We start from the raw sequence: 13,321 nt of genomic DNA, 5'->3' as shown, positions 1-13,321 counted from the left end.
TAAATAAAAATTGCTTGTGAAGTATCTCTTGTGAAAAGAAAGATTTTGTGTGTGTGTGTGTGTGCTCGCGTGTGAGAGTGCATGCGTGTGTGCGTGCGTGTGTGTGTGCTTTAAAGTAATCGCTTTTAAAAAGTGCACTTGCACATTAAATATTGCTATTAAAGTTTAAGGCCAAACAACTGTATTTTAGTAGAATACGGTATAATGATAGATATATAATATTTCTCTACATACTTGAGCACTTATAAAATACATTCTGTAATCAATTCTAATTGAGATCTACTTACAGATTTAAAATAATTTAGTTTCTGTAGTGTTTTAAAGGATTCCACTTGATGTTTTTCAGCATAGAACATACAGAAGCACATGTATTGTCCAATAACTGACTTTGAATTTAACTTGAGTGTCTCGTCCAAAATTAAATCAGTTATTAAAAAAAAAAAAAAAAATACATCTCATGATGTATTTTAGTTTGTAATTGTAACATATTTAAAACAATTCAAAAATAAAATAATTTGAAAAATTTGTGTTTGAATATTCCTTTTAAATTCACACAGTTCTTTAGTTGCTGTATTTTATTAATATTATTATTATTATTGTCTGATGTTAAAATATACAGTTTATACTGTACGTCTTTTTCTGTTTTTGAGTTTATTCAAGTTTGTGAGACTTGTTGTAATTGAATCGTATATAATTTTAATCTTTTGTTTGTTTCGATGTATTTACATTATCTTCCATTATTGTTATTGTTATTGTTATTATTATTAGTATTATTATTATATATATTTTAGATACACTAGACATCAAGAAAGTACGAAGGTTAAGAAAGCTAATTGCACTCAATATAAATTTACTTTAAAACAAAATTATTTATTTGATCACCAACAAAAATATGAGAAAAAAGAACAGCAATGATTTATTGAGACTCACCAGTAACAGCAAAGAAGCTGAATCCACTGCTCTTCAGACCTTCAAACACAGTGTAGAGTGTAAATGAATAATTAGTCCCAGGAGACAGAGATGTGACAGTATATTCCACTGTAGATTGAGGAGATGGAGGAGTATCCACTTTATCCCCATATGTCAGATTATAAGAATATTCAGCTTTGTCTTTTTTCCACTGTAATGTTATCGTAGTCTCACTCTGATCAATGACTGAAACACTTTCAACATTAGGAGGAACTGAAGAGGAAAAACAAAAAAAGAAACATTTAGTTTCTGTTTTATACTCAGAGAGAGAGAGAGAGAGAGAGAGAGAGAGAGATGTTTACAATTTTATGAATGTAATACTTCAGTAAAAAAACATACAAATAAAATTGTATAATTGTAGCAGGGATACAATAAAGTGCTTATTTTATGCAACTCATTTAGTGCAGAGCTACAGTAAAACCCTAAAGTGGTGTTTCTATAATTCATTGTGATACACTTTATATTTAAAAAAAATGTAAATAAAAATTGCTTGTGAAGTATCTCTTGTGAAAAGAAAGATTTTGTGTGTGTGTGTGTGTGCTCGCGTGCATGCGTGTGTGCGTGCGTGTGTGTGTGCTTAAAAGTAATCGCTTTTAACAAGTGCACTTGCACATTAAATATTGCTATTAAAGTTTAAGGCCAAATAACTGTATTTTAGTAGAATACGGTATAATGATAGATATATCCAATAGATATATTCCAATATATTAATGATAGATATATTCCGTCTTTCGGATGAGACGTTAAACCGAGGTCGCGACTCTCTGTGGTCGTTAAAAATCCCAGGATGTCCTTCGAAAAAGAGTAGGGGTTTAACCCCGGCATCCTGGCCAAATCTGCCCACTGGCCTCTGTCCATCATGGCCTCCTAACCATCCCCATATTCCAATTGGCTTCATCTCTGTCTCCTCTCCACCAATCAGCTGGTGTGTGTGGTGTGCGGTCTGGCGCAAAATGGCTGCCGTCGCGTCATCCAGGTGGATGCTGCACACTGGTGGTGGATGAGGAGACCCCCCCCCCCTCATTGTGTAAAGCGCTTTGAGTGCCCAGAAAAGCACTATATAAATGTAAGGAATTATTATTATTATTATTATTATTATATATAATATTTCTCTACATACTTGAGCACTTATAAAATACACTCTGTAATCAATTCTAATTGAGATCTACTTACAGATTTAAAATAATTTAGTTTCTGTAGTGTTTTAAAGGATTCCACTTGATGTTTTTCATCATAGAATATACAGAAGCACATGTATTGTCCAATAACTGACTTTGAATTTAACTTGAGTGTCTCCTTCAAAAAAAAAAAAAAAAAAAATTGTAATTACATTTTTCTCATTATTATTATTATTATTATTATTATTATTATTATTATTATTATTATTAATATTAATATTATTATTATTATTATTATTATTATTATTATTATTCATTCATTCATTCATTTTCTTGTCGGCCTAGTCCCTTTATTAATCCAGGGTTGCCACAGCGGAATGATCCACCAACTTATCCAGCACATTTTTACGCAGCAGATGCCCTTCCAGCTGCAACCCATCTCTGGAAAACACCCACACAAACACTCATTCACAAAAACACACACACAAACACTCATTCACAAAAACACACACTACACTATGGACAATTTAGCCTACCCAATTCACCTGTACCGCATGTCTTTGGACTGTGGGGGAAACCGGAGCACCCAGAGGAAACCCACGCGAACGCAGAGAGAACATGCAAACTCCACACAGAAACACCAACTGAGCCGAGGCTCAAACCATCGACCCAGCGACCTTCTTGCTGTGAGGCGACAGCACTACCTACTGTGCCACTGCATCGCCCTATTATTATTATTATTATTATTATTATTATTATTATTATTATTTGGACATATAAAAGCATTTAATTTTACTTTTGTAATGAAATTGTTGGAATAATACCAAATTAAGTTTTATTATATATTTGATGACCAATAATAATATGTGCATTTAAGTTATCACTCATATTTTAGATTAAATTCACATTTGGTTAAACTGACTTTAAAGTATATTTTAGTTCTAGTTAACTGCTTGAAGTGCATTAATTGGTGCAATAAATTATTAAAGTATATTTAGAGTTTATTAAAGTCACATTTAATCTGTAAGAATGAAATCTATAGCATATAAAACCCATTTAGATAAAACATTAGATTCACACTTAAGTTGATTTACTGGTAAAACATGAAGACATGAAGGAATTAAGCTAACTTATTAATGTTTACAAATTTAAGTAGATAAAAAAGTAAAGAAAAAGCTCAAGAGTTATGTTGTTTGAGGTCATTTTAAGTGAGTAGGTTGAAAAAAAGAGCAAACATATTTTTTAAGTGTTGTTATACTGACAATTAAGTAGAAGTTCAATCAAATCAATTGCTTGTCAGTGCTCATAAACTGTGATTTAAAGCCACTAGTACCTATGAATAGTAGTTTAAAAAAATCACTCAAGGTTCAGCTTATTAAATGTAATATAAATTTAAACTGTCATACATTTGAATATACAGTTGAAGTCAGAATTATTAGCCCCCCACAAATTTATTTTTCTTTTTTAAATATTTCCCAAATAATGTTTAACAGAGCAAGGAAATGTTCACAGTATGTCTGATTATATTTTTTCTTCTGGTGAAAGTCTTATTTTTTTTTTATTTTGGCTAAATTAAAAGCAGTTTTTATTTTTTTAAACACAATTTTAAGGACAAAATTATTAGCCCCTTTAAGCTATTTTTGTCTACAGAACAAACCATCATTATACAATAACTTGCCTAATTACCCTAACCTTCCTAGTTAACCTAATTAACCTAGTTAAGCCTTTAGATGTTACTTTAAGCTGTATAGAAGTGTCTTGAAAAATATCTAGTCAAATATTATTTACTGTCATCATGGCAAAGATAAAATAAATCAGTTATTAGAGTTACTAAAACTATTATGTTCACAAATGTGCTGGAAAAAAATTCTCCGTTAAACAGAAATTGGGAGAAAAAACAAACTGGGGGGTAATAATTCCAACTTCAACTGTAATTAAAAATAAAATGGACTTGAGAGGTAAAACATTAAAATTAACTATCACATATGTGTGTTCTATTAACTATACATTATTTCTGAAATAGATACACTTTATAAAGCTATATTAAAGTTAACGTTATTTTCACAACAGACATCATTATTTTATGTTGCATCCAGTGGTGTTCAATTAAGGTTTAATGACTTATTGTAGTGTAGATGTCTGCATGTGAAAAGGATCCTGCTGAGGAACATTGATTATTCATTTTCCATCTACTATCTGGATTTTTTTCTTACAGTGTCAATTTAACCCAATCAAAAGATTTTTTTTACATTCAAAAGTGTAGAAATATTTGTTCTCTTTACTGTTTTTAAACTAAAATTCAGAAGTGAATTGGAGTTATTTGGTTAATTCACTGATATCGTGAAGAATGTGCTACCTTTAGAGAAATCAATTCCATTGGGCCAAATTATTAGCCTAAATCTATTAAACTTCTTTAATATTTAAACTCTAAAAATCTATAAATGAACATTGATTTTAACATGAGAGAAAATATAATGTTATATTGTTTAGCTTATGGACGAATAAACTCACCAGTTGCCGCAGAGAAATTTTTGCCCTCACTCCTTTGGTCTCCAAACACAGTGAAGAGTGTCCAGTTGTAGTTAGTCCCAGAAGACAGATCTGAGACTTTATAAGTTACTTGATTGACAGTGCCAGCAGTGATTATGTCGCTGTCAATCCCATCTCTACGCAGTATATAACTGTAACTGTTACTGCCGCCAGCTTTATCCCACTGAAATGTTAATTCAGTCTCTGTTCGATGAGTTATCCTAACATCGTTAACATCAGGTAGAGTTGCTTGTCCCTGGGGAAAGATTCATTCATTAAACAATCAAATATTATACAAAGTGCTGGACTCCAAAACAATAATTTTGAATAAAAACAATTAAAAGTAGCATACAGCAGACGACAATAAAATAGTAATAATAACGACAACAACAACAACAACAACAACAAAAACAAGAACAACAACAACTAAAATTGTAGCTAAGGTGTTGCTAGGCAGTTTCTAGGGTGTTCTGAGTAGTTGCTAATACGTTGCTAGGTGGTTGCTAGGGTGTTCTGAGTGGTTGCAAGGCAGTTGCAAAGGTGTTTCTAGGCACTTGTTGTATGGTTTTAAGCTGTTGCTAAGGTGTTGCTAGGTGGTTGCTAGATTATTTAGAGTGATTGCTAAGGTGTTGCTGGGCATTTGCTAGGGTGTCTTGATTAGTCACTAGGCACTTGCGGAGGCATAACTAGGTCGTTGCTAGGTAGTTGGTAGGCATTTGCTAGGAAACACTGGGTTGTTACCATGCAAGCCTCACATACAGGTTTGATACAATCTTAGTAAGCATTTCTAACAAGTTATAGCACTTGGCAAATTAATATTAGCATGTAGCTAGTCATTGCTAGAATGTGTAGCATATAGGAAGTTCTGTTTGCTAGTATGAGTTAAACAAGCCAATCCCCATGTCTCTAGTGATGGGTCGCTCATGAACCATGCGCGTGCGCACATTTGTGCAGGTGATGTTGTTCATTTCAAGTCTTTTGAGTCATTCATTGTGGAAAGGCAGAAGCCAATCATATGCGTTTAGAGCCAAAAAAAGAACTAAACCGTTCATCTCTCGAGTCCTCTATCGGGTCTGAGTCATTCCTTCCTCATGGGCCAATCAAATGCGTTTAGAGCCGGAAAAAGAACTGAATTGAAAGGTGGACTAATTATCATGGCTCCTATCGACTCAGACTGTGTACATTGGTTAAGATTATACTAGGGTACTCTGTTTTGTTGGGTGTGGTTACAGAGTGAAGTTGAAAGTGGTTGGTTGTTTAAGTCAAATGAGCCAACCCCCATGTCTGAATGACACTGCTAGGCAAAGATATGCATCTATGCCTAGTATAATGGCAGTCTATGGTATCCGTTTTTGGGGCGTCGCTTGTGAGCTTCATTATCTTGTAGAGACGCTTATTGGTTGTAAAAGTCATATGAGCCCACCCCCTTGTCTATAGGAAACTGCTATGCAAAGATATGCATGCAGGCCTTTTATAATATCAGTCTATGGAATCAGTTTAGAGGCGTGGCTTAAGAGCTTTATTTTCATATTCAGTAGCTGATTGGTTGTCTGAGTCAAATAACTCCACCCCATGTCTGACTCTCCTATGTTATTGATGCGTGGCTTTTATAATGAAAGTTTTTGTAATAAATAGATTAAATTTGCACATGTTTAGTCAATGATAAACTTTGGGACATCCAAGCGCCTCAGGAGTACAACTTTAACCCTCTTAAGGGGTGTATCCTTACTCAGGCCACAACCCTTTTAAGATGTTGTAAATCTCATATTTCCACTAAATTCATACTTGGGTGTATGTTGTGTTAAATTTTGTCCCCATGTTATGTCATAACATTACCCCTGCAGGGCCAAAAAAAAAAAAAAATCTTATAAAAGTAATAGCTACATATCCCTGATAAAAACCAGACGATTTGACGACACTTTCAAAGGTCTGTGGGACTAGTTGCGCATCCAGAAAAACGCACAAAATAAGAAGAAGAAGAAAGAAGAATAACAATAGTGGATTTGCCTAAAGGCAAACCCCACTAATAATAATAATAATAATAATAATAATAATAATTCAATACATTATTAATAAGTAAATCAAAACGATACAAGTATTAATATTCCAGGCTAGTTTTATGCAAGTGCAGTTTTCTTTAGTCATATTTCACTTTTTAGAACAATTTAATCTGCAATTTATTAAGTAATTAATAATGATCACCATCATTTAAAAAAGTTGATCAATTAACATCAAATGCATGATGTCCTAATTGCTTGATTAGGCAATATATGTTAAGCAATTCAATATTTTCGATGAATATCATGGGCATTTGACTAACATCTGATGAAGGACTTGTATTTAAAAAGATATGGTGTTGTTTTCATCATAATTACAAAAATCACTAGAACTACTTAAAAATCTAAAATTAACAATAATTGTAAATTAATCATTTGTTAAATTTATGTTATTATGTTAGATAATAATACTAAGTTTTACTGGAATTACCATCTAAGCTAACAAATCACTCATTAACATGTTCTCAGTGAGTTTCCCATAAACTACATTGATTTGTTTTGGAGATTTCATATGAACGTATCCTCCAATAGTACCTAGATGCAGCCTTGATTATGCAAGCTGAAACTGCAAGTCTCGGTCTTGCAATATCAGACACAATGCACTCAATGGAGCTAGTGACGTCACTGTGAAGGGTAGGGTTAGGGGTGGGGTTAGGTTAGGCATGCGCATTAAAAAGTATTGCAGCTCAGCTTGCAACTGCACCAGGTCTGCATCGGTTTTTGCTGGATCAGATATGGTTGCGACCGGAAGTAAACGAAAATTTAATCAGAATTAAAAAAAAAAAAGTCATTAAGGTTTGTAACTACTTCAGGGCGATTAAATATTGAGTATATTATAATTTTTGGGTGAATCATCCTTTTAAATACAAAAGCCACTTTGTGAATGATAAACTTTATGACACCGAGCCACACAGTGGCATGACAGTAAAACAGTAAAATAAATTTCCATACATTATTAATTGCAGCTTACCGCTAAACACTTCTTTCGCTCCTCGCATTTGACATTTCAATTTAGTAACTGATTCTCTTTAACAGGTTCCCATAAGTAATTCTGAAAACTGCACATGGATTGATAAGAAAGCTGTTGACACAACAAACAAGGAAATACTGCGTGATCTAAATCTGACATCTTGTATAAAACTACCAGTCTAAAGTTTAGCACCCTCTTTTCATTTACATTGTAGTACTAGTATATTTTGTACAATAATATCATGTGGCGGTAAAATTATGTATATTAAAACATACACTATGATTAAAATTATTTGTTTTGTAGCTTATTGCTGCACAATATCAGACATTCAATTTTTCATGTAGTTAGTTAGTATTAAAAGTAGTATTTATTTATAATAACAATATCCCGGTAAAACTATATTTAAACACACACACAAACTATAATTAAAATTCTTTGTTTTGTAGCTTCTTCAAAGCAGCCGCCCTTTTGCAAGCTGTTCATATTTGACTGCCATGAGGTGTGTCTTAGGATGCTGCACAATGTCTGACATGCATTAAATAATTTACTTAGTTCATATTCAAATAAGTATTTAAAAGGTAATTACAATGAGTCCCTAGATTGATTGTGTATAAATGCATATAAACAATTGATAATTTATTATAATTTAGTGAACTAGCTTTGAAACTTTTGCCTTCTGCACCTAAGAGTAAAAATGGGCAGTAAAAACACTGTCATAAACATTATATTAAGATCTTATTATAAGTGAACGATAAAACATTCAGTATTCATGACTATCACTTGTCTTCAGGACCTTGGACTGGAATGGCTTACTGAAGTGAAACATTAGAGCCATAATTATAAAGGTGCGTGTGAGAAAACATTGCACCTTTTTCTTATTTTGACAAGAAGTTATTAATATAGTTATTAAATTTAGGTGTAAATGCCATCAGTAGTTTGTAGAACAAAACTATAAATTGTAAATCCAGAGAAACAGAATATATTATTTTATATTTAATATATATTTATGTTTGTTTAAATGCCTTTAAAAGTTAAGTCACAATAATTATGTATATAAACTCACATTTTTATGTAATTAATCATTGTTAATATAAAATAGAAAATTTTTATTCAAGCATTCCACAGAGTCATTTGATCATTATAATAAATGTCTTATTTACCTGATGCTATAGCAGCACTCAGTGATAAGTCTAATAGAATATTGTATGTTAAAGCTAAAACATTATTCATCAAGGGTGATTGACCCTTGTGTATTGTTCAAATTGACTACCCTTTTATTATGTTCGGGGCTAATTTTGCCCAATAGACTTCCAATATAACCACATTTTTTAATTGCAAAGCCATGACCTCATATAATCATTCTTTCTTGATTGTTGCTGGTTTTACTGTTGGGAAGAGATAAAACTTTTAATTTTATTGTTGATCATCAGCAGGCACCATTAACCCTTTAGATCATAGCTCTCAAACTGGATTCCTGGAGGGCTGCAGCTCTGCACAGTTTTAATCACACCCTGATCAAATACAGCTAATCCAAGTAATCAAGGTGTTCAAAAGAGTCATGGACACCTTAATTAGTGGCATCAGCTGTATTTAATTAGGGTTGGAGCAAAACTGTGCAGATTTACGTTGTCTTCTGAACTTGGGTGCACACCCATGAACTGTACCTGAGTCTGCCTGAAAGAGAAGGTCTGGGGTATAGATTCACGTGAACTATGGTTCACTTGAAAATGTAAGGGTGCTTTCAAACTTTTACACTTACACCCTTACTAAGTACTATGTTCTGAGAGCTGATCTGCTTGTTTTTTAATTTTCTCAAACACACTATATTATAACCATGTTATTTTAATACTAAAACAACTATGGGGTATCATAGGGGTAATCTAGGGGTAATCACTATGGGGTAATCAAATGTACATAACAGCACTTCAACAAAAAATTCAAGCCTCCCAGTCATTGAATTTTACTAAAATTCCCAGATATTAAAAATTGTTTAGATAAAAATAGATTAAAATGTGGGATATTTATACCTATAAGCGCCAGCGTGAGTCAAATTTACCCACTATAAAAAAGCTTGTATTTATGCACTGCTTTTGTTTGAAATTACTATGATTTTACTTTCAAGTTCACTAGCTGAATTAGTGGTTATAATAAATTAATAAAGTCACAATGACTAAAAGAAGGCGATTTGTAGCTATTAAAAACACAAAATGCAATGAATAATTAAGAAATAAGTTATGCATCAAATATTTAGATATTTTAACCTACTCATAACCTACTCCTAAAGTAATCTTGCTATCCTGAAATAATCATTTCATGAGTCTAACAGTCATTGTTAACAGTAGCGAAAAACAGTGAAATCGTTTCTTATTTATTTATTTTTTTAGCAATTTCTAAACAAAATTTGTGCTGGGTAAAATTTACCTGCACTGGCGATTTTAGGTATCGACCTGCGGCGCTTCTAGTGTTAAGCCAGAAACTAAGCTTTTTTGCACTGCAACTGATGATCAACATAAAAAAAATCACAAATTGTACCTCTTCCTAACAGGGAAAACCAGAAACATGAAGAATGCATGGTTATATGCTGTCATGGCTTATAATGGAAGTTAATGGGGCAAAAACATAATTTGTATTGGGCAAAAACAGCCCCGAACCTAACAAAAAGGTAGTAACATTTTTCTTTTCTTTTTTATGTTCCCAAAATATGATTTAAAATAAGATTTGTCGCTAAAAATCATTCCATTTGCTGAAACACAGAGAATGTTATGGCCAAATTCAAAATCAAAGTGGATGAAAACATCCCCAAATAGCACATAAGGGTTAACAATAAAGTGCCCCTATACGGTTTTTGTTTGTTTGTATTTTAGTTTCTCTGAAATGTTACCTGTCTTGCAACATGTATTGTAATGTTACTCTATTTGTGCATTCTGCACTGCAAAAAAGTCAATTGAAAATTTGTGAAACTGATTTTTACATATTATCTCAATAGATTAATTAATAATTATGAATCCTAAACAGAATGTAAATTTACTCAACATGTTCAGTGGTGCTTAACCAATACAAAGTGAAACTGTTTGTTGGCTGAACTAGTCTCACATCCACATAAACATGTGCAACATGAGCCTGAGGAAAACTGCTGGTGTGGGAATTCAAACACAGATGCACAAAACATATGAGAAGTAAATCAGCTAATGCCCAAGATCAAAACAAACATTATTCCTGGAAAAAGACAGATTCACAATAATCCATCTTCACAAATTTTCAAGTTAAAACTGTCATATAAAAACACTGTTCAGTAACATGGTGCATTTCCTCCAGATTTTAGAGATTAGTTTTAGAACTCAATATCTACACTGACTACGTTTGCATGTACATAAATAATCATATTGTATACCCTAATCTGAATAAGGAAATAATAAAACTTGAATGTTTATATGAGCAGCTTTTATAATTTTTCTTTCATGTTCCCCTTTTACATGTAATAGTACATAGATTGATTAACATCAATACATCACCACTCTATCCAAAACTTCCTCTGAAGTTCCATATAATTTGTGAATTAATTTCCTTTAAAACATAACTTTTGACTTTCATTCATAAGCATTTCATTCATGCCCCCATGACTCATGGTGTACTGGATGAGAGTATAAATGAAGTACTGGTGGGAGAGTGTTGCTTAATGGAGTTTGATCCCACACACCGAATGTTACAGTTGTAAACCTACATGATTCGGTTCAGTTATCAATATCAAGTCATCATTTCAGTTCATTTCAACATCTCAATGCATCACGGTACCTTTAATTTTACCTTCTCAAAGAAAACACTCATTTTGTATGTATTAAACTCAAGCACATGCACATGCAAGCATTTTAAGCAAACAAACAAATGTAAATATTAATCCAGCTTGCTTTTTGAGCATTGTCGATCAAGTTCTTAAACGTCTATATTTGGTCATTGTTCACGCGCTCAACAGAAAGGGCTGTGATTGGCTTTAATGTTCAGCATTGTTCACAGAGCAGTGACGCTGACACTGAAGAACAGCTTCAGCTATCACAGCTGATCCATGATAGACACGGTGGAGAAAGCTCGCTCTGCAGACATGCACATGTCTGGATCCACAAGGATCACTGCTAGGAGAGGAAAGGAAACATACCTCTTAGCAACTTAGCAACAAATTATGCACAGTTATCTTCTTTTCTAAGTAGCTTTAATTACTAACAACTGCCTCCCTCTCTCTAATAAGCCAACGCAACTCAGTGCATATGATAATGTCACAATAAAATAATAACATAATAACTGATGCTGAATTGTCTGGCTCTGCATCATTGTACTTTGAAGTAGCAATTAATTTCAACACCCCAAATGAATGGAAAGAAATCTTTGAATGGAAACCATGTGTGACTGTTGTCCTGTACTGAGTTGCTAGGTGTAGAGAATACATTGTCATACAGCCTTGTGTGTATGGCCTATCTTGTTTCAAAATGTGGTGATAGTATAGGGATAGTAACGAGTTTGACGCCATTTTCTTTGTAAAACCTTTTGACCTCTGTTTTTGGGTTAGGTAGTTAGGGTAGTGAATTCTACTTTCTTTTCTTTTTGATCAGGTAAGTTAGTTAGAGATCTAACATAAAGGAATTTTTGTTTGTTATTTTGGCCTTGTCAGCTCCCGAATTCAAACCCCAATAAAACTTTGACTTCATCTTCGATGTTTTGTCTTTCATGTCGTGCACCATTCCTAGACGGTGCGTAACAAATGTCCTACACTATGGTAATAGTTGGTTAAGGTGTTTACATGTGTGTACTGTACTTCAATATTGCAACTAAAATAGAAATAACTCAACATGTCTTGATTCATTTTGTGTACTACGATTATGACTAAACAATAAAATTGAATTAGTTAATGTTAGTTAATGCATTTACTAACATAAACAAACAATGAACAGTACATTTATTACACTATTTGTTCAAGATAGTTAATGGACATGCAGTAGGTTATTGTTAGTTCACTCACAGTGCATTAACTAATGTTAACAAGCATGAATTTTAATTTTAAAAATTCATTCATTCATTTTCTTTTCAGCTTAATCCCTTTATTAATCAGGGGATGAACCTCTAACTTATCCAGCATGTTTTACGCAGCGGATGTCCTTCCAGCCGCAACACAACACTGGGAAACACTCTTGCATTCACACATATAAGCTACGCCCAATTTAGTTTATTCAATTTACCTATAGCGCATGCCTTTGGACTTTGGAGGAAACCGGAGCACCCGGAGGAAACCCACGTGAACATGGGGAGTACATGCAAACTCCACACAGAAATGCCAACTGACCCAGCCAAGGCTCGAACCAGCAACCTTCTTGCTGTGAGGCGATCGTGCTGCCCACTGCTCCACCGTGACGCCCATGATTTTAATAATGCATTAGCAAATGAGTAAACACACTGACTAATATTAATTAGTAAAACCTTATTGTAAAGTGTGACTGTCCTATTAAAATCAAGTATGTAAAATTAAGTATTAGTGTCCATGTGATTGCACTGACTGTCTTGAAACTTAAAGGATGGTGTTCTCTTGTTTACTTCATTAATCTTGTGGGCTGATTCAGCCCTGCTCTCCCACACATCTGCATTTGAATTCACCATACCAGCAGTTTTCCTCAGGCTTGTGTTGTATATGTGTA

At 33.3% G+C, this 13,321-nt stretch overlaps 1 protein-coding gene across 2 annotated transcripts in view; it reads right to left on the bottom strand.

The window, feature by feature from the left end:
- Nucleotides 1–13,321, bottom strand: part of ptprh (protein tyrosine phosphatase receptor type H) — a 38,439-nt gene that overhangs the window by 21,424 nt on the left and 3,694 nt on the right. For both annotated transcript variants that reach the window (XM_017354021.4, XM_073941426.1), the window contains exons 2-3: nt 4,599–4,872; nt 931–1,182 (exon numbers count right to left, since the gene is read on the bottom strand). In XM_017354021.4, the coding sequence (XP_017209510.2) occupies nt 931–1,182; nt 4,599–4,872 (526 nt within the window). The remainder of the gene's footprint in view (nt 1–930; nt 1,183–4,598; nt 4,873–13,321) is intronic.

This window comes from Danio rerio, chromosome 24 (assembly GCF_049306965.1).
Source record: "Danio rerio strain Tuebingen ecotype United States chromosome 24, GRCz12tu, whole genome shotgun sequence".
NCBI classification, from domain to species: Eukaryota; Metazoa; Chordata; class Actinopteri; order Cypriniformes; family Danionidae; genus Danio; species Danio rerio.
Note: the sequence above shows the minus strand (reverse complement) of the source record. Positions and strands in the feature narration are given on the sequence as shown.